The 24,664-nt window shown below is 44.2% G+C and overlaps 2 protein-coding genes across 3 annotated transcripts in view; both read left to right on the forward strand.

The window, feature by feature from the left end:
• LOC309333689 (FK506-binding protein 15-like) overlaps window positions 1-24,664 on the forward strand; it is a 78,142-nt gene that overhangs the window by 44,464 nt on the left and 9,014 nt on the right. The gene's annotated exons all lie outside the window — the stretch shown is intronic.
• On the forward strand, window positions 976-24,207 carry LOC309333694 (FK506-binding protein 15-like). The gene is made up of 5 exons (XM_081847386.1): window positions 976-1,280; window positions 13,651-13,760; window positions 21,302-21,422; window positions 22,210-22,279; window positions 23,588-24,207. The coding sequence occupies exons 1-5, from the start codon at window positions 1,135-1,137 to the stop codon at window positions 23,705-23,707; spliced, it is 567 nt and encodes a 188-aa protein (XP_081703512.1). The 5' UTR covers window positions 976-1,134; the 3' UTR covers window positions 23,708-24,207.

A 24,664-nucleotide genomic window follows, 5' to 3' on the forward strand; every position in this document is an offset into this window, starting at 1 on the left:
TTAAAGTGGAATACAAGAAGGGAAGGTGGGAGGAAGTAAGGAAAATAAGGTTTTGAAGACTATTAAAATGAACCAGAGTTTTCTTTTTAATTTTTTATTACTAGGTTGAATCTTTTTTATGTTTTCTTTTTTTCTCTTTATGATTTTTGATGTTGTTTGTATTTTTGATGTCTGTTGTTTGTTGTCTTTTTACCTTTTGTAAAACTTAATAAATATCATTAAAAAAAAATAATAATCCGACATTATTTTTGCATTCAGGTACCTCAAAGCGACTTACACAGGAAAGCAACTGAGGGTGTGAACACACTACATTGTCAAAGCACACAATTCCCCCTTACCACAAAAACCTCTTAAATCCCACATTATTGGCTACAGCAGCTCAGTTTCCTCTTCAGCTATTTGTCCGATCTAACCAACATCTGCTAGGATTTGAATGAGTACAAAGAATTTGAATCTACTGTTTCTGGTAACAGTGATACCATCCCCGCAAAAACGGACTGGCAAGCAAAAATGATAGAAGATCTACAACTTGCCAGAACAACAGGGAGAATAGGAAGAAATTCAATACCAAAAGTTAATCGAGATCGGATAACATTTAAGGAGGATCTTAAAAATTAGTGACGACGTTAATCTCCTGACAGACCTAGAATGAATCTTGGAATATGGAGAATGTACATAGTAAAAGTTCATGGATATAACACGAGAAGGCTAAATAAGAAGAAAGAAATGTGTTTTGCCAGACAAAGCGTAAAGAGCACAATGAGAAGAATCGGAAGTTAGCTACCTGCGCCTTCCTCGCCTTCTGCTCCTTCCCTCCATCTCCTCAGACGCGTCCCTTCTTCGCCCGGCGAGCGGAGGCGCCACCTCATTGGCCAGCCTCGAGCGAGCGTCACCCGCCCTCCCGCCTCCCTCTCCCAGAAACCAGCTTCCCATTGGTCCAGCCGTGTCCCCCTCCCTTTCCGTCAAACTTAAGAGTCCCGCCGCCAAATTCACGGCTGCGGCAGCAGCTGATCGCTCGTGTTGCCCTGGACGCGTTTCTTCCCTCCGCGTGCAAGTTTGGCCCGTTTGGGGACCGCGAATGCCGCCGGCCGCTTTGGCTTGCTAGTCTCGCTTCCGCAGCGCAGCGCTTGCGCCATGGCCGAGAAGTTGCAGCCGCGCACTTTGCGGCTCTCGCCTCCCGGCTCGGGCTTAGCCGAGGGGCGCGGGGAGCGAGGGGCCGTCAGGATGTTGGGGGACATGGATGAAGAAGAAGACGACGCCTTCCAGCTTCCGACGGGAGGGTGAGAATGCGGCGCCTCTCTGCCTGGGGGGAGATGCGGGGTGTGCGGGTGTCTTTGGGTCCGCGTGAGGGGCGGGGCTGTGTGAGGGGACCAGAGCTGTATGTGGGGCTGCGGCTGCATGTGGGGCTGGGGCAGCATGCGGGGCTGAGGCTGTGTGTGGGGTTGGGGCTGCATGTGGGACTAGAGCTATATGTGGGGCTGGGTCAGCATGTGGGACTAAAGCTGTATGTGGTTCTGGGGCTGTATGTGGGGCTGGGGTGGGGGGTGCAGGCTTGCGAATGGTGATTCCGAACGCATGCAGAGGGGTTTGTCTGCAAATACGTGCTGTTAGGCGCTGAGAGAGAGGCGAAGTTCAGCTGAGCTAGGCGTCTTTGAAACCAGCAAGGTTCCCTCTCTCTCTGTCTCTTTTTCTTTCTTTTTCTTTCTTTCTCTCTCTCCTTCTCTGCCTCACAGCGTTGCTGGTGAGGATGAAATGGGCGGGGTTTCGTCCAGCTAAGGATGAAATGGGAGGCACTTTCTTGCATCCGACTAAGCTACACGTTGGTTATGCCCGCCCATTTCGGTGACCTACTCTGAGCTGAAACCGAAATGCCTTGTGTTTTCACTGTTTCTTACATGCTTAGCTTTGGAGCATGCAGTGGCTAAAAAGTTTGTCTCTCATTGGGTGCGGGAGGCAGGGACCCTGCTGCAGAAATAGTAACCTCCTCTGGACAAGAATTGACCAAATTTGGGCAACTAGAGGGCTGGCTCCGAAGATCAGAAAAGTGGAAATTTGTTCAAAAACTTGCTCCGACCATAATGCTGTGAAGATGGAAATGAAACTAACACCAATTGGTTCCTTTAGATGGAGAATGAATGACACCTTGTTTAGGAATGAAGAAGTGACTAAGAAGGCCCAAAAAACCTTGAGAGATTATTTCGAGATAAATATGAACACCACTGTTGAAAAAGGAGTAATCTGGGACGCAAGCAAAGCGGTCATGAGAGGATTTCTGATTCAACAGAATGCAATTAAGAAGAGAACCCTGAATGAAAAAAAGATAAAATCCTGGAGAAAATAAAGGAAGGAGAGAAGAAACTGAGAGCAAAACCAAAATTACAGGAGATCCTGAAAGAGATAAAGTTACATCAAGTACAATATATGAAAACGATGAATCAGGAAATAGAATGGAAGATCAAACAAATGAGACAAAAGACATTTGAATCGGCAAATAAGTGTGGAAAATTGTTGGCTTGGCAATTAAAAAAAAGACAAAAACTTAACATTTTTACGAATTTGGAAGTGGAAGGAAAAAATATACAGAACCCAGTTGAGATCAGAAAGTGCTTCCAGAGGTACTTTAAACAAATATACACACAGGAGAAGCAGAAAGAAATGGACATTGATCGATTTCTGAAAATAAATGGGCTACAGAAAATCTCTCAGGAAAATAAGTTAATGTTGAATTATAAAATAACGGATCAGGAAGTGGAAGGGGCCATACAGAACATGCAATTGGGTAAATCTCCAGGACCGGATGGTTTGACTTCAAGATACTACAGATCCTTGAAAGAATGGTTAATGCAACCATTGAAGGAAGTCTGTAATGAAATATTGGAAGGGAAAAAGGCACCAGAGTCGTGGAAGGAAGCTTATATTACACTTATACCGAAAACAGAGTCAGAGAAGACGCAGCTTAAGAATTACCGCCCAATATCTTTGCTTAATGTGGATTATAAAATCTTTGCAGATATTTTGGCTAAAAGACTAAAAAAGGTGTTAGTAGAAGAAATTCATAAAGATCAAGCGGGGTTTCTCCCGGGCAGACATTTGTCTGACAATACGAGGAACATAATTAATATCTTAGAGAAATTACAAGTGAATATTAATACTAAAGCAGTTCTGATATTTGTGGACGCGAAGAAAGCCTTCGACAATATTTCTTGGAGTTTCATGAAGAAAAACTTACAAGGGATGGGGGTTGGTCAAGGGTTTGGAAATGGTATAGGTGCAATTTATTCAGAACAAAAGGCTAAATTAATTGTGAATAATGTAGTGACGGAAGAATTTAAGATAGAGAAAGGAACACGACAAGGTTGCCCAATCTCTCCATTACTTTTTATATCAGTCCTGGAGGTTCTTTTAAACATGATTAGAATGGACCAATTGGTTAAAGGTATACAAGTCAGAGCTAAACAGTACAAATTGAAAGCATTTGCTGATGATTTGGTATTGACATTACAGGAGCCAGAGTCTAGTACTAAAAGAGTACTGGAACTAATTCAAGAATTTGGTCAGGTAGCGGGTTTTAAGCTGAACAAAATGAAAACTAAGGTGTTAGAGAAAAACCTAACTGTGATTGAGAGAGAGAGGTTTCAGAAGGAGACAGGATTAACACTGGTTAAGAAAGTGAAATACCTAGGGGTTAATATGACTGCCAAGAATGTGAACTTGTTTATTTGTCAAGAATGTATAACTTGCTGTTGAAATGGAACACTCAGGATGAAACGGTAAAATCAGCTATGATTAAATGGGCACAAGATGTTGGACATAATATTATGATGGCTGACTGAGAACAGTTATGGACCATAGGTATGAAATTTAGGGCATGTAATGCTTTAAGAGAGAATATAATGAAAATGATTTACAGGTGGTACATGACACCAGTCAAGCTTGCAAAAATTTACCATTTGCCCGATAATAAATGTTGGAAATGTAAAGAGACTGAAGGCACATTCTTTCACCTTTGGTGGACATGCCCAAGGATTAAGACTTTCTGGGAAATGATTTATAATGAAATGAAAAAGGTATTTAAATATACTTTTTTGAAGAAACCAGAGGCCTTTCTCCTGGGCATGGTCGGCCAATTGGTGCTAAAGAAGGATAGAACTTTCTTTATGTATGCTACAACAGCAGCAAGAATACTTACTGCAAAGTACTGGAAGACACAAGACCTACCCACCCGGGAAGAATGGCAGATGAAGGTGATGGACTACATGGAACTGGCGGAAATGACTGGCAGAATCCGAGACCAGGGAGAAGAGTTGGTGGAAGAAGATTGGAAGAAATTTAAAGATTATCTACAGAAATATTGTAAAATTAAGGAATGTTAGAAAGATGTTGGAATGAAGTTACATGCCTTTAGCAGAAATGTTATAAAGAATTAAGTGTAATAGATTGTAACTGGATTAAAGGAAAAATAATGTTAGAATTTGTTAAGTTAAATGATAGGACAGAAGTTTGAGGAAGATGGAAAGGATTTGCTGAAACAATCGAAGTGGAATACAAAAAAAGGGAGGTGCGAGGAGGTCACTGAAACAAGTAAAAGAAAATTAATAACATTGAAAGTATAGGTTGTGTTTCTTTTTTCTTTTTTTAATTGTTTTTCTTTTATTTTTGTTATGTATATGTAATATTTTTGTTTTTGTATGGTTTTGTTATGTTTAATTCTTTTTCTTTTTCCTTTGTGTAACTTTCAAAATTTTAATAAATATTATTTTAAAAAAGAAGAAGAAAGAAATAGTAACCTCCTCAACCCCAGACCCCTACACCACTGGTGATGGGAGTACGCTTGCACTACAATCCAGAGGGCCAAAGGAACCCCACACCTTTTGTATAGTGAGGGAATACATTATGTTTTAGTAGTGGTTGGGAATTAGGAAGTTCAGCCCAAGGGTTAATGGGGAAAGGAGCATTTTTCTTCAAAAGCAAGACTTATTGGGGAGTAGACTCCACTGAATTCAACTGAACTTCCCCATGAATGTATAGGGTTGATTTGCATACAAATGCCTGTTGCCTGTGCTGTGGTGAAATATTTTCCCTTTCCCTAATTCTAGCTTTCTGTTTCCACTTCTTCTGTGCTGATGTTACACTGAGAGAGAGTCACAAAGTGGTCGGAGCGAAACAGTACAAACTTAAAGCTTTTGCAGATGACCTGGTTTTGACTTTACAGGAGCCAGAATCTAGTACGAAAAGAGCATTACAATTGATTCAAGAGTTTGGTCGGGTGGCGGGATTTAAATTAAATAAGCATAAAACTAAGGTATTGGGGAAAAACTTGACAGTTACAGAGTCAGAAAGGTTTCAGAAAGAGACAGAGTTAAATGTGGCCAAAAAAGTAAAATACCTAGGGGTAAATATAACAGCAAAAAATTTGAATCTTTTTAAGGACAACTATGAGAAATGTTGGTTAGAAATTAAGAGAGACTTAGAAAGTTGGACAAGATTGAAACTTTCCTTGTTAGGCTGAATCGCCGCTATAAAGATGAATGTATTGCCAAAAATGCTGTTTTTGTTTCAAACTTTGCAGATTGTGGACAAGACGGAGTGCTTTCGGAAGTGGCAGAGAGATATTTCCAAATTTGTCTGGCAGGGCAAAAAGCCCAGAATTAAGTTTAAGATATTAACTGATGCGAAAGAAAGAGGGGGCTTTGCCCTGCCAGACTTAAGGTTGTACTATGAAGCAGCAGCTTTCTGCTGGCTGAAAGACTGGCTGCTTCTCGAAAACACTGATGTATTGGATTTGGAAGGTTTTAACAATGCCTTTGGTTGGCATGCATATTTATGGTATGACAAGGTTAAGATTCATAAGGTGTTCAAGAACCATATTGTCAGAAAAGCAGTGTTTAATGTCTGGACAAAATACAAAGACTTAATGGAAAGTAAAACTCCAAGGTGGCTTTCACCATTGGAAGCTAAGGCCCGGAAAAGACTCAATATGGAGGCCAAATGGCCGAAGTATTGGGAAATATTAGAAAAAGATGGAGACAATTGGAAATTGCAGTCAGGAGAAAATGAAAGACAAAGTGTGGGATTGGTTACACTATGCTCAGATTAGAGAAGTTTTTAAACATGACAAAAAGCTAGGATTCCAGGTGGAAAAATCGAAGTTAGAAACGGAATTGTTAGAGCCTAAGACTAAGGTGCTTTCAAAAATGTATAACTTGCTGTTAAAATGGAACACACAAGATGAAATGGTTAAATCGGCTATGGTAAAGTGGGCACAGGATATTGGACATAACATCATGTTTGAGGACTGGGAGAGGTTGTGGACTATTGGGCTGAACTTTACTGCATGTAATGCTTTGAAAGAAAATGTTATGAAAATGATATATAGATGGTATATGACCCCAGTCAAACTTGCAAAAATATACCACTTGTCTGATAATAAATGCTGGAAATGTAAAGAAAATGAAGGAACATTCTTTCACCTCTGGTGGACTTGCCCTAGAGTGAAGGCCTTCTGGGAAATGATATATAATGAAATGAAAAAGGTATTTAAGTATACCTTCCCTAAGAAACCAGAGGCCTTCCTGCTGGGCATTGTCGGTCAGAAGGTGTTAAAGAAGGACCGAACATTTTTTATGTATGCAACAACAGCAGCAAGGATACTCGTCGCTAAGCATTGGAAAACCCAAGATTTACCCACACTGGAAGAATGGCAGATGCAACTGATAGACTATATGGAACTGGCCGAGATGACTGGCAGAATCCGAGACCTGGGAGAAGAGACGGTGGAAGAAGACTGGAAGAAATTCAAGATTTATCTACAAAAATATTGTAAATTGTATGAATGTTAAGAAGGATGCCAGAGTACAAACAACTAGGCACCATTGGGCTAGATGAAGTGAATTATGAAGATAAGCTAAATTTAAGAAAAGATAAATTTTTGGAAATTTCAGGTTATATTTAATTTTTTTTAAGATCTGAATAAAGGATATTTAAAATTAGAGATATAATATCGGCAAATTAGATAAGAAGAATAGAAGCAAGGGAATAAATTTGCTGGACAAAATTTTATAGACAGGAACGCGGGAGTGGGAGATGCGAGGGAGTCCAAAGAAGTTAATAAAATTATGTTAAGAGATGTGTTGTATTGTATTGTTTATTGGTATTGTAATTAAAATAAAACTGTTAATAAATATTTTTTTAAAAAAGAGAGAGAGATAGAGTGTGTGTGTCATAAAGTGAGCTTCATCTCCAAGTGGGGGTCTGCACCCTGATCTCCCAGGTCACAATTTGGCATTCTAACTCCTGCCCTAAAGCGGGTGCCAGTAACAGGACTGAATGGAGGTGTTTTGTGGTCTTAGATTCATTCTACAAAAGGAACCCTAAGAAAGATTTCTAGTGCCCTTTACACTGTGACATTTTAGGTGTTCAAATAAGGGCAGTGCACTGCTGCTTTTGGCAACGCTGGCAGTGAGCAAAGGTCAGAGTGACATATAGCCAGTGGGAGTTGTAGTTCAGAAATTTATGGAGAACTGTAGATGCCCTCCCCCCAATATTCAAAATATAGTCCGGCCCCCCACAAGGTTTGGGGGACAATGGACTGCCCCCCTGCTTAAAAATTTTGCTGACCCCTGATCTATGTCTTCCCAGAATGTCACTCTCCCCAGAAGGAGAAGCCAAGCTCACAATCTCTGTTCCGCTCGCTTCTTTTGGGAGCCCCTTAAACATGCATGTTGCCACTTGTGGTTTTCTCTAGCTGGAATCCTGTAAGAACTGCTTAGGGATGATAAGGGATAGATTTTCATATCTCTCACAAGGTCATGCAGCCATTCCAGAGGATTGCTGTTGTGCAAACGCAGAATTGCCTTTGGAAACCTTAGCTGTTTAATTCACCCCCCACTGCCCACGCCTTACTTTGCTGATGCTTCAGGATGGAAAAGAGAGGGGAGGGGTAATGACACGAGAAAACAGCAGCCAACATTGAATGGGTGGGAGCTGGAGAACCGACTGGGGCACTTGAACCCACGGCGAACAGAGTACCTTTGGCAGGCAGTCCACGGGTTTGTTTCATCGGGACATAAAAACAAAGATCACCACAGCCAATCACAAATAAACAACCACACCCTAAGCCAACCCCAACCTCTCTCACCACCAAAGGAACACAAGTGAACAGCACAAGCAACGCTGACACCAAACTCTACATATGTTATGTAGTGAAGTTTCACCCTGGGCCAGCAGGGGGATACTGTATATAGTTTTCACTCAGGTCTGTCGATAGTTTTCACTCAGGTCCACGTCAGTTATTTTAGGTGGGAACTCTGGGCTGTTGTTGCTACAATGTTGACAGCCGGCTGCCTATAAAAGCAGGCCGGCTGAGCTGTTTGCAGTCAGTTCTATTCCAGCTTACGAAATAAAGAGCTACTTGGAGAAATCGCTGTGTCGTCTGCTATGTCAACCCACAACTTAACACTGGCGACGAAGGTGGGATCGATGGACATCAGAGCACAGCCAGATGCGGCCAGCCTCTGAACTGAGCTGAATCACTGAGCGAAATCACTGAGCGAAATCACTGGACAGAACCAATTCAGAGCTGACTGTTCTGGCTAAGAGCACTGTGTTCCATCCATCGCCCTTCACGCCGGCATCAGAATCATGGCTTCACTTGTGCCTCTACCGCCGTTTGCACCAGCCTCTGAATCATGGGACTCCTACCTCGCTCGGTTCGACTGCTACCTCCAAGCCAACGAGCTGACAGCAGTATCAAAGGATCGGAAGCGGGGCCTATTCCTCAGCCTCTGTGGGCCTGAGGTGTTTGAGACGGCCCGAGCATTGGTTGCGCCTGAAGCAGTCCAGGCAACACCATGGGACACGATCCAAGAGAAGCTCCGCAACCACTATGCACCAAAGCCGTCCAAGATTGCTGCCCGCCATGCGTTCTACCACCGGAACCAAGCAGAGGGGGAGTCAATCAACAACTACACCACCGCCCTGCGACAGGCTGCAATGCACTGTGAGTTCCGAGACTTAGACGATGCCCTGATGGATCGAATCGTCTGCGGGGTCCGGGACATCCATCTGCAACGGCGTCTCCTTGCCAAGCCAGACCTCACGCTGCAGAAAGCCATTGAGGAGGCTGTGGCCTCAGAAGCTGCTGAACGCTCCGCCCAGGAGATCCGCAAGTCCAGCAGCCCGCGTCTTGCTAGGGAGCCAGTTCCGGTGCATCATGAAAAGGCCAGCAGTGATGAGGCATCCTCCAGTGAAGACGATGACGTGCACCAGACAAAGCGGGAGCGCAGGAAGTTCCAACAGAAGTCCAAGGGCCAACCGGAATGTGCTGGCTGCGGAGGCAACCATTCCCGTGCCAAGTGTCGATTCAGAGACGCCATCTGTAGGAAGTGTTCCAGAAGGGGCCACATTGCTAAGGTCTGCCGATCGGCTCCGTCTGACACCCCCGCTTCATCAACTCGCAAGTCCAAGTCTTCACTCCAGTCTGCCAAGGAAAGTTGTTTCCCTCTCACCAACTGCCGCTGCCCGTCTGGAACCACGATTGGCCAAACCGACTCGCCTACGCGACGCAAGCTGAACGTCACGGTGCTCATTGAAGGAGCTCCATGTGACATGGAGATCGACACCGGGTCTGCCCTGTCCATCGTGTCATGGAGCACCATCAAAAGACTGGTACCCAGAGTGTCCAAAAGGCAACTCGACTCTCACCGCGTACACCTGAGAGACTACCAGGGAAACGACATTCCAGTGGTAGGCGTTGGCCGGTTCCGGATCGCCTTCAAGGATTTTTCGGGCCTGCTCCGGTTGGTGGTGGTCGAAGGTCAGCGGCCAAGCCTCCTAGAGCTAGACTGGTTTGATGCCCTCGGCCTGGAAGTCACCGGCATCAACTGCATCTCTAACGCAGAGACTGAGGGTCTGGTCAAAGACTTTGCCGAGGTTTTTGACGGCACCTTGGGGCAATATACAGGTACGCCCATCTCCTTTAGCCTTGATCCACAAGTCACCCCCATCAAGCTAAAGCCACGCCGGGTTCCCTTTGCTCTCAAGGCTAAGGTGGACGAACAACTGGACAAACTGATCGCCCAAGGAGGTTTGGAGCCGGTTGTCCACGCCAAGTGGGAAACCCCCATCGTCACGCCTGTCAAGCCAGATGCGTCGGTGAGAATCTGCGCTGACTACAAGTGCACGATCAACAAGGCACTTCAGCAGCACGCTTATCCGGTTCCTGTTGTCCAACACCTGCTGCATTCCCTGGGTGAGGGTAAGGTCTTCGCTAAGCTGGACCTTGCCCAAGCCTATCAACAACTGCCAGTCGATGATGCCACTGCTGAAGCCCAGACGATCGTCACCCACCGGGGGGCATTCCGTTGCCGCCGGTTGCAGTTCGGGGTGAGTGTGGCTCCTGGCATCTTCCAAAGCCTTATGGAGCATCTCCTTCAAGGGCTTCCGGGCGTGGTACCATATTTTGATGACGTCTTGGTGTCTGCAGACTCACACCAGCAGCTGTTCGAGCGCCTCCATGCCGTGCTGACCAGGTTTCAAGAGGCCGGGCTCAAGGTAAAGAGGGAGAAGTGCCAGATCGCCGTTCCACAGGTAGAGTTCCTGGACTATCTTATCGATGCCTCCGGCCTTCACCCGACCACATCCAAGATCCACGCTATCCAGCAGGCCCCCACCCCAAAGAACAAGACGGAGTTGCAGGCGTTCCTGGGGCTGCTGAACTTTTATAACATGTTCCTGCCCCACAAAGCCACAGTGGCTGAGCCTCTTCACCAACTCCTTAGCACTAAGATGCCTTGGGCCTGGGGTCATCGGGAGACGGCGGCCTTCAACGCGGTCAAGGCTCTCCTTTCATCAGACAGTGTGCTGGTACAGTACAGTGAATCCAGGCTGCTGGTCCTTGCCTGCGACGCCTCACCTTTTGGCATCGGTGCTGTCCTTAGTCACCGTTTTCCAGACGGAAGAGAAGCACCGCTCGCCTACTTTTCCAGGACGCTATCTCCGACGGAACGGAATTACAGCCAGCTCGACAAGGAGGCACTGGCACTTGTGGCTGGAGTGAAGAGGTTCCATGAATACCTCTATGGCAGGACCTTTGACCTCATCACTGACCACAAGCCACTCCTGGGCCTCCTCGCCGGTGATCGTCCAACTCCACCGGTCCTCTCGCGACGCATGCTGCAATGGACTGTTTTCCTGGCTGCCTACCACTACCGGCTCATCCATCGTCCGGGGAAATCGATGGGCCATGGCGACGCCCTCAGCCGTTGCCCTCTTCCAGCATTTGTGGAAGACCCGGCTCCAGCTTCATCGCTCCTTTTGATTGAGGATCTTCCGGCAGCGCCTGTATCGGCTGCCACTGTGGCCTCCGTGTCTGCCCAGGATCGCACCATCAGCCGGGTGCTCAACTGGGTGTGGAGGGGGTGGCCACAAGGGACTTTTGCATCAGAGTTCCAGCCCTTCGCAACCAGACAACATGAACTCTCAGCTCATCGCGGCTGTCTGCTGTGGGGAGACCGTGTCGTGATTCCCCAGGGACTCCGTCAGCGTGTCCTGAAGGCTCTGCACGTTGGCCACCCGGGAATTGTCAAAATGAAGGCGTTGGCTCGGTGTTACGTCTGGTGGCCTAATATGGACGATGCCATCACTGCCTGGGTGTCCGCCTGTCAAGCGTGCCAAGAGTCGAGGCCTGCACCACCGGCAGCTAAGGGACACACCTGGGAGACGCCAAAGACACCCTGGTCGAGGGTGCACATCGATCTGGCTGGCCCCTTTCACGGCCGGACCTTTATGGTAGTGGTGGACGCCTATTCCAAATGGCTGGAGGTCGCCCTGATGCCCTCCACCACTACCGAAGCTGTCATCCGGGTGCTGCGAGGCCTGTTTGCAACGCATGGGTGTCCTGATGTCCTTGTCTCTGACAACGGACCGCAGTTCACGTCAGGCACGTTTGAGCGGTATCTTTTGGGACTGGGCATCTGCCATGCCCTAACGGCACCCTTTCATCCATCCAGCAACGGGCAAGCGGAAAGAATGGTGCGCTCGGCAAAAGAGGCACTGGCGCGCCTGGACATACACATTGCCTGGACATACACATTGCCATAAAATGCCAACAGTGTCCTTCAGCTCTCTATATTGGACAAACAGGCCAGACCTTACGCCAAAGAATAAACGGACATAAATCGGACATCAGGAATCACAAGACAGAGAAACCAGTAGGAGAACATTTCAATCTCCCAGGACATTCTATACAAGATCTCAAAGTAGCTGTTTTACTACAAAGGAATTTCAGAAATAGACTGGAAAGAGAAGCTGCTGAATTACAACTTATCACCAAACTCAAAACCATGGAAAAACCTGGTCTGAACAAAGACCTTGGATTCTTATCTCATTATACATGACAAAGCCATTTTTCACCTTTTCACCCCTTGCTTTTTCCTGTAAGACCTATTGCAGTCGTTAAGAGTCGTCAACAGGCTCATCACAGCTATCTGCCAATCACCCATTCCCACCACCCTTCTGAGTAATACCCCTCCCCACCTTCTCACTATATAGAAGGGTCTGGAAACTTCTGTTTCAGTGTATCTGAAGAAGTGTGCATGCACACGAAAGCTCATACCAAGAACTGACTTAGTTGGTCTTTAAGGTGCTACTGGAAGGAATTTGTTTTGTTTTGACTTATTTCTGGGTTTGAAGTGTTCGGGTTCCAAGTAGTTTGTGAACTAAGCTGTTCAAAAACCAAGGTACCACTGTACTAGGTTCTATAAAAGCTTGGGTGCACTAATTGGGCAACAGCCTTTTCAGTTTTAGGGACTTTGTAGTTTAGACAAAAAGCAAGTAAGAGATAATATGATAGAAGTTTATCAAATTAGGCATGGCATGGAGAAAGTGGATAGGGAACAGTTTCTCTCCCTCTTGTGAACATCCGATGAAGCTGAATGTTGGAAGACCTTCAGGAAAGGCAAAAGAAAGTACTTTCTCACACCATGCACAGTTAAACTACAGAACTCTCCCGCAGGAGGCAGGAATGGCCACCAACTTGGGTGACTTTAAAAGAGGATTAGAAAAATTCAGGGAGGAGAAGGCTAGCAATGTTTAGTCACCGTGACTGTGCTCACCAAGTTGGTGGCAGCAGGGCTTCTGAATAACTGTTGCTGGAAGCCACAGGAGGGGAGAGTCCTCTTGTGCTTGGGTTCTGTTGGCTACTGTAAGAACAGAATGCTGGACTCGCTGGGCCTTTGGCCAGATCCTGCAGGCTTTTCTTTTGTTCTTAAGAGAGGTTATAGAAACTTGATAAGAAAAAGAAGGGATTGTCTCCAACTAAGTTTTGCTTAGGGAAGACTCACATTGTGTCTACGTTTTTAGTTGTGTGCATTGATTTCTTACAACAGCTCTTCTAGGCTGGTTACCCCAGGAGAGACTGGGCAAAGCTCCCCTCGGCAAGCATTATGACCCAGTGGGGTGGCCAACATCCTAATCACTGACAGGATTCTAGTTATTGAATCCATTACCCTCTGGTCTTTGGGGAAGGCTGCAACAAAATCGCCAACTTGCAGTGAAACATGAGCATCTTTGTGCTTGCAGATACATGTCTTGTTCCCATCCGCTTGCCTCTCTCTGTGAATGAAGTGAATGGTTACTTTTCTCTCTGCCCAGGACCAGGCTGGCCTCTCTCTTTGGACAGGATCAGACAACTACAGAATCTGGAAATGTGCTCTTCCAATACATGTCACCCAAGCAGCCTAAAAAAGGTCAACTAGCTACTGGTAAGTAAACTGTTCACAATGCCTAGGAACATAAGACGAGCCCTTGTGGACCATCTAGTCCAACCTTTGGTTCTGAAGCCCCACAGAATCAACTGGGTTGGTCAACTCCTGAGTAGTGCTGGGGAGAGACCCCTGACCTGGGGCCCCAGAAAGGTGCTGGTGGTCTGTATTTGCCACACTGAGGTAGATGGACCCAGTGGTTTGACGCCATCCAAGGCAACTTCCTCTTCTTAAATCATATTGTGAGAAGGGCATTATATGAAGCATGGGAGAGTAGTAAAAAATCAGTAGTGACCAAAACACCATGGTGGCTGTCACCAATGGAATCTATGACAGTTCATAGGAAAAATATGAACAGTGATTGGTTAACATACAAGGATTTAGTAGAGGAAATAAGTAGCAACCCGAAAATAAAGGACCTAAGTGAATTGAAACAGAAGGGAATAATCTGGCTGGAATATTATCAACTAAAAGCCGCCAAACTATTTTTGAATTGGCAGAGAAAGGAGGAGGATATCAAAGAAATTACAGTAAAATGGGAGAGGGACCTGGGACATATGATCAAACCCAGTATTTGGAATGAATAATGGACTAAAAAATCATGGCTTGCTTCCTTATAAGGGAAAATCTTATGAAAATGTACTATAGATGGTACTTGACCCCCGTAAAACTAGCAAAAATAAATAAATCATATAATAACAAGTGCAGGAGGTGTAAAGAACAGGAATATACTACCATATGTGGTGGTCTCCTGTCTAGAGATATAAAGATTTTGGAATATAATTTATGAAGAGATAAAGAGATTGATAAAAACTACATTTAGCAATAATCCGGAAGAATTTTTACTAGGAATGGTTTCAGATAATATTCCCAAAAACAAAACCAGGTTATTTATGTATGCAATATCTTTTTTTTTTTTAAATAATTTTTATTAATTTTACAACATAAACAAAAAACAGACAAACATAACACGACTTCCCCAAACCTCCCCTTCACTGCATCCTTATTTTAAAATTTTTTAGCAATCCTTCATCCCTTTTTATATTTAATTCTCTTTAAAGTTTTTTTTTTAAATTTCAATTTTTACAGCTGTAATTCTTTATATCCAATCCCTTGACATCTTAACATTCCGAAATTTTACAACAATTTTTGAGATAGATTTTGAATTTTTTCCAGTCTTCTTCCACTGTCTCTCTCCTCTGGTCACGGATTCTGCCGGTCATCTCTGCCAGTCCCATAAATTCAGTCACCTTGGTCTGCCATTCTTCCAGAGTAGGTAATTCTTTAGTCTTCCAATACTTCGCCAAAAGAATTCTTGCTGCTGTTGTTGCGTACATAAAGAATGTTCTATCTTTCTTTGGAACCATTTGGCCTACCATGCCCAAGAGAAAAGCCTCCGGTTTCTTTACAGATGTCCACTTAAGGATTTTCTTAATTTCATTATAGATCATTTGCCAGTAGGCCTTAATCTTCGGGCAGGTCCACCAAAGATGATAAAAAGTTCCTTCGCATTCATTACACTTCCAGCAATTGTTATTGGGCAGATGATATATCTTTGCAAGCTTGACTGGGGTCATGTACCACCTATAGATCATTTTCATTATATTCTCTTTCAAGGCACTACATGCCGTAAATTTAATACCTGTGGTCCATAACTGCTCCCAGTCAGCAAACATAATATCATGACCAATATCTTGTGCCCACTTAATCATAGCTGTTTTAACCGTTTCATCCTGTGTGTTCCATTTTAGCAGCAGATTATACATTCTAGACAAATTCTTAGTATTGGGTTCTAGCAATTCTGTTTCTAACTTTGACCTCTCCTTCTGAAATCCTAGTTTCCTGTCCTGCTTAAAGGTTTCATTAATCTGGTAATAATGTAACCAGTCTCGGACTTTAGGTTTCAATTTCTCAAAACTCTGTAGTTTCAGCTTTTCACCATCATATTCTATAATTTCACAATATTTTGGCCAATCTGAGTCCATGTTCAGTCTTTTTACCGCCTTGGCTTCCATTGGTGACAACCACCTGGGGGTTTTACTCTCTAATAAATCTTTATATCGATTCCATACATTATACAGTGCTTTCCTGACAATATGGTTTTTAAAGTTTCTATGTACCTTTACCTTGTCATACCATAAATATGCATGCCAACCAAAGTTATTATCATAACCTTCCAGATCCAGAATATCTGTATTCTCAAGAAGTAGCCATGGTTTCAGCCAGCAAAAAGCTGCTGCTTCATAGTAAAGTTTTAAGTCCGGCAGGGCAAAGCCCCCTCTATCCTTTGAATCAGTCAGAATCTTAAATTTTATTCTGGGTTTTTTGCCCTGCCAGACAAATTTAGATATATCTTTCTGCCACTTCTTGAAACAATCCATCTTGTCTAGAATTTGCAATGTCTGGAACAGAAATAACAATCTCGGCAATACATTCATCTTGATGACAGCAATTCGGCCTAACAAGGAAAGTCTCAGCCTAGACCATATATCGAAATCTTTCTTCACTTCCAACCAACATTTCTCATAATTATCTTTAAATAAGTTCACATTCTTAGATGTTAAGTTCACCCCCAGATATTTTACTCTTTTTGCAATTTCCAAACCGGTTTCTCTTTGGAAACTATCTTTTTCCCCCATCGTTAGATTTTTTTCCAACACCTTTGTCTTATGTTTATTTAATTTGAAACCTGCTACTTGACCAAATATTTCAATTAGTTCCAAAACTCTTTTTGTACTGGCTTCTGGCTGTTGTAATGTCAAAACTAGATCATCTGCAAATGCTCTTAACTTATAATGTTTAGTTCCGACCTGTATTCCTTTAACCAGCTGGTCCCTTCTAATCATGTTCAGGAAAACCTCCAGTACCGATATAAACAGCAGGGGGGATATTGGGCATCCCTGTCGTGTCCCTTTCTCTATTGGAATCTCGTCCATAACCATACCATTTACAATTAGTTTAGCCTTTTGCTCAGAATATATTGCACCTATACCATTTTCAAAGTTCTTGCCTACCCCCATCCCTTGGAGATTCCTCTTCATAAAACTCCAGCAAATGTTGTCAAAGGCTTTCTCTGTGTCCACAAAAATCAACACAGCTTTTCTATTTATGTCAGTTTCCAGGAGTTCTAAAATGTCTATAATGTTCCTCACATTTTCTGACAATTGTCTACCTGGTAGAAAGCCTGTTTGGTCCCTGTGAATCTCCTCTAACAAAACTTTTTTAAATCTTTTTGCTAAAACGTCTGCAAAAATTTTATAATCCACATTCAGAAGTGATATAGGGCGGTAGTTCTTAACTTGATGTTTCTCAGTTTCTGTCTTCGGTATAAGTGAGATGAATGCTTCCTTCCACGATTCGGGAGCCTTTTTCCCCTCCAAGATTTGATTACAAACTTCTTTCAATGGTTGTACTAGCCATTCCTTCAGTGCTTTATAGTATCTCGCAGTTAGTCCATCTGGTCCTGGTGATTTCCCTAGTTGCATATCCTGGATGGCACTCTCTATTTCTTGATCTGTAATTTTCTCATTCAAACTCCTTCTGTTTTTTTCCGAAATTTTTGGTAGGCCGTATTTTTCAATAAATTCTTCTATCTCTTGTTCATTTGTTGGCCCTTGTTTATACAATTTCTTGAAAAAACTTTGAAAACAATTACTTATCTCATTTGGTTTATTAATAAACTTCCCATCTACTTCGAGTGATGTCACCGTATTCAGCTTTTGTCTCTTTTTCAGTTGCCATGACAGTAGCTTCCCACATTTATCTGCTGACTCAAAGGTCTTTTGCCTCATTTGTTTTATTTTCCATTCTATTTCCTGATTCATCAGTTCCATATATTGTGTTTGATAAAACTTTATTTCTCTTAAAATCTCATGAGAGTTAGGCTTAGATCTCAGTTTCTTCTCCCCTTCTTTTATTAGGTTCCAAATTTTCTCTTTCCTCTCATTCTGTTTTTTCCTCTTTATTGAATTCTGTTGTATTAGGAAGCCACGCATCACGGCTTTGCTTGCGTCCCAAATTACTCTTTTTTCGACATCTGATCTCAGGTTTATCTCGAAGTAGTCTTTAAGTGTCTTTTGGGCCTTTTTACAAATTTCTTCATCTCCAAAAAGAGTGTCATTCATTCTCCATCTAAAGGTTCCAGCTGTTGTCAGTTTCATTTCCATCTTCATGGCATTATGGTCGGAGCAGGTTTTTGGGCAAATTTCTGTTTTTTTAACCCTTGATGCCAGATTACTAGAAATCCATATTTGGTCGATTCTAGTCCATGTCATTTTTGCTTCAGAGAAAAAAGTCCCCTCCCTTTCCAGAGGGTTCCTAGTTCTCCAAATGTCAATCAGGTCCATAGTGTCAGTCAGTTCAAAAAAAGTCTTTGGTAGTCTTCCATCATTAGATATTACTTGTCTTTGGGCCTTGTCCATGTTTGTGGAGACAACTCCATTCATATCGCCCATCATTATAATTTTAAAGTCCAAAAAGTCCATTAAAGTCTCATGCAACTTCTTGAAGAATTCAGCCTTCCCCTCATTTGGTGCATAAACTCCAACAATCAAAATCTTTTCTCCATGAGTTTGAATTTCCACTGCCAGGTATCTTCCTTGCTCGTCCTTAAAGATCATTTTTGGCTCGAGTTTTTCCTTAACATAAATCACTACTCCTCTTTTCTTGACTTTGTCTGATGAAATAAATTCTAATCCTAGTCTCTTATTTGTTAAGAGTTTTCTGTGTGTCCTGGCAATGTGGGTTTCTTGTAAACAGATTACATCTAAGTGTTCTTTCTTTAAAATATGAAACACTTGACCCCTTTTTCGGGGATGGTTTAGACCATTACAATTCCAACTCAAGAGTTGCAGAGACATTTTTATTACTGGGTACCTCTTCCACCGACTGCACCAAGTTGTTGTTCCTCCTCGGTCGGTGCTTGGTTCAATCCAAATGATAGGTTTGAAATGTCCGGTATTTCCCTCTCGCTGACAGTTCCTTTCTGAAGATCCTCTAGGTTTCTTTCCAGAAAAAGTTATTTATCCTGATTTGTTTTTATTTTGATTTTCTTCCCTTTAAAGTTGAAGGACAGCCCTTGTGGGAATTCCCATCTGAATGGGATATTGTTCTGTTTGAGTAGATCAACTAATTCTTTAAATTGAGTTCTAACCTCCAAAAAGTGTTTAGGAATATCCTTGAAGATCTGTATCTGAGAATTTTTAATGACCAAGGCCTTCTGGAAATGTAAATTCAATATTTTATCTCTTTGTTCCTTTGATCTCAGGGTGATTAAACAATCTCTTGGTTTCTTGCCTTGCTTCCTGCCAATCCGAAAGGCTGTAGTTATTACAAATTCATCTTCCTCTCCATCTAGCTCGTCATTCCAGAAATCTTGGAATTTATCTGTAAGGAATTCCCCAAGCTTGTCCTCTTCCTCTTCTGGTACCAATCTCAGTTTCAGGTTCTTGCTTTTCCTTTCCAATTCCAATAGGGCTAAAGCTGCATCATGTTCATGAACTTTTTTTGCAATAGGCGCAAATTTTCCCTTGGTTTCTTCAGCAGTGGTCCTGGCACTCTCAGCTATTTTCCTTGTTTCCGTAGTCTCTTGGATTAAACGGTTGATAGAGTCTGTATTAGATGATATTGTCGTTGTGTTCAAGTCTAGTCTTGTTGTCAGCTCCGTCAGTTTCTTAGAGTTCTCTGTAGACTGTTTAGTAAGCTCTGCAGACTGCTTAGTAAGTACTTCTAAAGATTGATTTATTCTGAGCAGAGCCTGTGTCATTGAATCCATTGATGCTGCTGTTGTTTTCTCTTGTGCAGCTGCTGCTCCTGATATAGAACCTCTTTTTTGAGCTTGTTTTTGAGCCTGCTTTGTTTTACTTCTTGTTGAAATTTCTTCCTGCGGGTTGCTCATAACTCAAGGTCATTCACACAGGAAAGTTGCAAGTGGAAAATCCCGCTGAATACACCGTAATGCAACTGAAGCCCTCTAGAGGGAGAAATTGTGTCCAAATAGAGGTAACAGCTACAAAGAAACGGAAAGTTCCAAAGGCACAAGTCCAACCAAAAGTCCCTACTTTGTAGCACTTTATGGTATTAAAACTGTAATCCACCAAAGTCCCGTTAATATGTTTCAGGTAGATCTTATTTTGTAGCCGCTATCTTTTGACAGCTCATTTGACAGTTCCTTTTCTAGGCAATCGCTGCTCCGGCAGCCTGGCCAGAAGTGTCGGCAGCAGAAGCTTCCCCGTTCATTACTCTTTCTTTCTTTTACAGGTTAGATTAATTCTGTTTCCCCCCCCCCTTCCCCTGCTCTACAGGGGGGAGATCCTTTCGATGTCTGGTCTGGTAAAGTTTAAAATAACTTTCCTTTTAAGTACAGCTCAGTCTTTTCATTGCTCCGTTACTCATGCAGATCCGGGAGGCTGACTTCCTTAATTTTGCCTTTCCCGTTTTCAGCCAAATCTTCTAAATTTTTAAAGTCCCGTTTCCTTAATTTCCCGATCTTACTCACGGGTATTGTTGTTGCCAATCGTTAATTTCAGAAAGGAATCGGCGCTCTCCGTCAATGGCGACGCGGCTTCACTCCGCAAGCTGGGTAGCGATCCTCAGCACCGCGCTCGCCCCGATGCCGCTCCGGAGCCTTTAAAAAGGCTCTTTCACGATACCGGGGGGCGCAAAGGTGCCCACCGAATCTCCTTGCTCACAGGCTTCAGCGCCTGTGATTTTAGTGGTCCCCCGCTTGCCGTAGCGGGTAAGACCCGAACTCACGGAGCAGTCCTGCCTCGGAGCTCGAGGCTAGGACCGCCATTGAACGCTGGCGCCGACCGGAAGCCTATGTATGCAATATCAGCAGCAAGGATTATAGTGGCAAAACACTGGAAAGATAAAAATACACCCACTAAAGATGAATGGGTAGTCAAATTGTGCGAGTACTTGGAGCTCGTGAAGCTGGCAGATGCAATAAGAGATATACCTAAAAAGATGGCGAAAGAAGAATGGGAATGTTTAAATAATTAGGGGATAAGGGAACATCAATAAAGACCTGGTTATGTTTAGAATGATACCACATAGGGAAATGTTCCCTGATACCAAGATGAGGGATTCTATGGAATGCAGATAGAGAGAATTGATAAGAATAATGATCTGCTGTGATCTGGACGGAAGCGTACAATGGACGAGCCATCTTGTGTTTTGGCTCATTTCCCCCCCCCTTTCCCCCCACTTTTTTCTTTTCCCTCCTCCTCCTCCTTTCCTTTTTTCTTCTTCCCCATAATGGCTTATGTTCTATGCCATGTACTTTGATATTTTCTGTAGTTTTTTATCTTCTTCCATTATTGTTATTAATAATTTTTCTTTTGTAATTTTGGTTGTTTATATTTATCTGTATTTGTTTAAAGCAAGATAAAAGTATTAAAAGAAAAAAAAGTCAACTTCCTGTTTTTCATTAATCTGAGCAACTGGCTTGGTCCCAAGACAAGGGAGCTAACTTGGCCTGATGTTTGCAAGCAATGTTCTGTTTGCAACAGAGCACTTACCCTTCTCATGTGCTGCTCCAGCTGCAGGTCTGTCTACCCAGAAGCATCCTCCTGCAGCTGCTCCTGCGGCCGCTGCTGCTCCTGCGCCCACTGCAGCAGTGCAGTCAGTCTTCTTCACTACAGTTGTTCATGCATATTTGTTGTGAGTACTACAGTAGAGGGGATGAGCTGCAGTGTGTTCTTGCTACCCAAGTCCTGTGCTCACATCTTTTGCAATCATCTCTCCATCTTGCCTGGCTTCTTCGGAAAGAGGTGGAACTGAACAACAGTGGGGGGTGGTCGATTAGGGCGAATGCGGCTCTGCCAACTCAACCTCAGCCTGCCCCCACCTGCCTGTTGTTGTTGTTTTACTTCCAGCCAATCAGGCTGTGGATATCATTGACTCTGGCTCGATGTGCTGTTGATTTCCTTGCCTTATGCCACACCAGTGAAAGCAGGTCCAGTAGGAAGGTACCCCCTCATTCTGCCCTCAGCTGCCTCCCACCTACCTACCTTCTTACGTCGAACCGATCCTGAGGGCAGGACTGCCTGTCAGCTTCCTCTTCCCCGTCAGTCTCCATGCTGCCATGGTAGAACACAGCAGAGGAGGATGGGGACAGCCCTAGACTTAGCTGGCCCTACCTGTCGTTGGCTCTGGTGCCACCTAGAGTTGGGCTCCCTGCATTCACCCCAATGAGGCACCAGCCAACACTGAACTGAAATGAGGATAGAGACCTCCTGGGATGGGGAGCTTGTGGGCTGATAAAATGTTGCTGGGCTGCTACCGCCCACCCCCCACATCATCCCTCACCATTGGCCAGATGGCCTAGGCTGATGGGAGTCAAACAACCCCTGGGAAGTCTTTGTAAAGAGCTGCTTAATATAACCCATGGGGTTGGCATGGTGGCAACAATTGTGGGAAGCTAAGAGGTGTTCTCTTCTCATTCCAGTACCAATGGGAAATATGTGAAACATGGCAAGTATGGAGCAGCTGTAGTGGGCAGCAATGCAACCAAGGAGGTAAGAGGAGGAGGTGTGGTGTCTTGAAGTAGCCTGGCTTTCTGCCAACCTGCTGTCCTCCAGATGTTTGGGACTACAGCTGCTGTCGGTCCTAAACATCTGGAGGATACCGGGTTGATGTAGGTTGGGCTAAGGAAATGCTTCCCTTTCTCTGATCCTGGTTTCCTGATGGTGTCTTACTCTGGAAAAAGCAAAGGTGCTGTTTTGGCTCCTGTCTCTTTCTGTCTCTTTCTGCCCAATCAGCTCACAAGGGTTATAGCTCCCATTGTTCTTATTCTGACCTCACTTCTCTACAAAAAGTATTCTCAGCAGGGAAGGGGCTGTCACTCAGTAACACAGCATCCACTTTGCAGACAGAAGCTCCCAAATCCAATCGCTAGCTCCTCTGGGTAGGGCTGGGGACACTGCTGCCGGTCAGAGTAGGCAGTCCTGAGCTAGAGAGACCAGTGGTTTGATTCAGTCCAAGGCCCTGTGCTCTTATTTAACTAGAACCATGTGGGCTAGCATCTTGACAAAAGAAGGGCCTAGGGGGTATTGTGTGCGGAGTGGATAGAGGGAGGTGGGACGGTAACTTTGTCGTGGCTTGAAAAATCAATAAACGTTCCCCACCACACTCAAAAAAGGAAGGGGGTTTCAGCAGCTTATGTTGGAAAAGGGATTCAGTTTTTCCAGCCTCTGTCCATTTCAGCTCAGTCAGTAGCTCTTCAGTGGTTTGTTCTGCCCCACTTTGCTATGAAAGGATTCACAGGTGTTTTACAAGCAATGGATAAAATATGTCAGGAAACATATGCGTTTATTCCAGGAAGACTCTGGTATGATTGCCTTGTCCTACTGCGCCGTCGCAGGTGAGGGTGGTGGGGACAGGATAAAACACTGGGCTGTCATTCCCGTTTAGCTCATTGGGCGGAAAAGGACAGATCTCACCCCTTGGTTTCTCCAGGTGTAGGGAGCCTTTGGTCCTCCAGATGTCGCTGAACGACAGCTCCCATCATCCCTCTCCACTGGCCATGCTGGCAAGAGCCAATGGGTGTTGAAGCTCAGCACCAAAGGCTCCCCACGCCTGCTCCATTGTAACAAAGTCACTCCACATGTAACTAAGGCAGGCACCTGCAACCAAAGCAATTCCTACGATCAACACCTCTGATGTATTTATATTTTAATATGTCATTTGGCTCTTGGGGTGCTGTGGAAATGCTACCTGGTATAAGAAGAGCTCCAGGTGCTTTTGAAAACAGCCAGCCCCGTAATTTTTGATTCCTCACTTTTGCTCTTGTTTTCTTCTGTCCTTCCGTCTCCTGTGGAATCCAGTACAAAGTGCTTCTTTATATCAGCCAGCTGCAGCAGATTGCGACCGCCAGCATCCATGCTTGCTTTGTATTCACGGTAAGCTTTGACGTTAAGACCTGCAAGGACCATGGCATAGGCTGAAGCTAAGCAGAATTCTTTGGTGGTTTGAAATGCACAATGCATATGAGGTCTCAGCTGTGGTCAATAAATTTCAGTGGGTCTGCTTTCAGTAGGGCTAATGCTTGTTGCAACCCATTAGATTTGAGTAGTGTTAGATCCAAGGGGCCCCTCTATGGTTAAAACGCTTACCTAGAGGTAACAAAGTAAAGTAGATGACATTCTGCCCTCTGTCCTACTGTAGCTTACATCCCTTGGGGTAGCCCTCCACCCCGAAATCCTATAGTATTTTTCCATTTCTAAACATGACACACTACAGACGTTGATGTTGGTGTGTGTGTGTGCTCAGAGTAGACTCACTGAAATTAATGCACCAAAGTTCATCATGTCCATCAATTTTCATGGGTCTGCTCTGAATAGGGCTAACATTGGGACACAACCCAAAGTCTTTAGCAAGACCCATCAGGAAGAAAGTTGTTTTGAGCAGAGGCTGTCTGCTGCTCAGAATTCCACTTTCTCTTTTCTCTTTCTGCAGGTGCATCCCAACAACTACTGCACATTTTATGATGATCAGAGGCAGATTTGGTCCATCATGTTTGAATCAGAAATGGCAGCTGTGGACTTCAGCAAACAGGTGCCAGAGGCGTGCATTGCATTTTGGGGTGGGGGGGTGGCTGACCTGCAGACACAGAACTAGTGTTCGCGGGAGCTCAGCTCTCTTGCATCAGTCGCCAGATGCTTTCTCTGCCAACCACTAAGAAGCATCCAGGGAGGGCAAGGAATGGTGGTGTAGCCAGTTGGGGCCTTTTCAGGCCCCTGGGGTCTTCAGCCAGTGCTGTGCTGGGCCAGATTCCATAGGTGCAGATGACAATGCAGGCTAATAACACAAAGGGCTTGGTTCTTCTTCTTCACAGCTGTGCATTGCCAAGTATAACAGCATCCGTTCTCCTGACTCAGTGCTGTGCCAGGATCTTGTTCTCG

Source organism: Podarcis erhardii (genome assembly GCF_964252035.2).
Source record: "Podarcis erhardii genome assembly, chromosome: Z".
In the NCBI taxonomy this organism is placed as follows: Eukaryota; Metazoa; Chordata; class Lepidosauria; order Squamata; family Lacertidae; genus Podarcis; species Podarcis erhardii.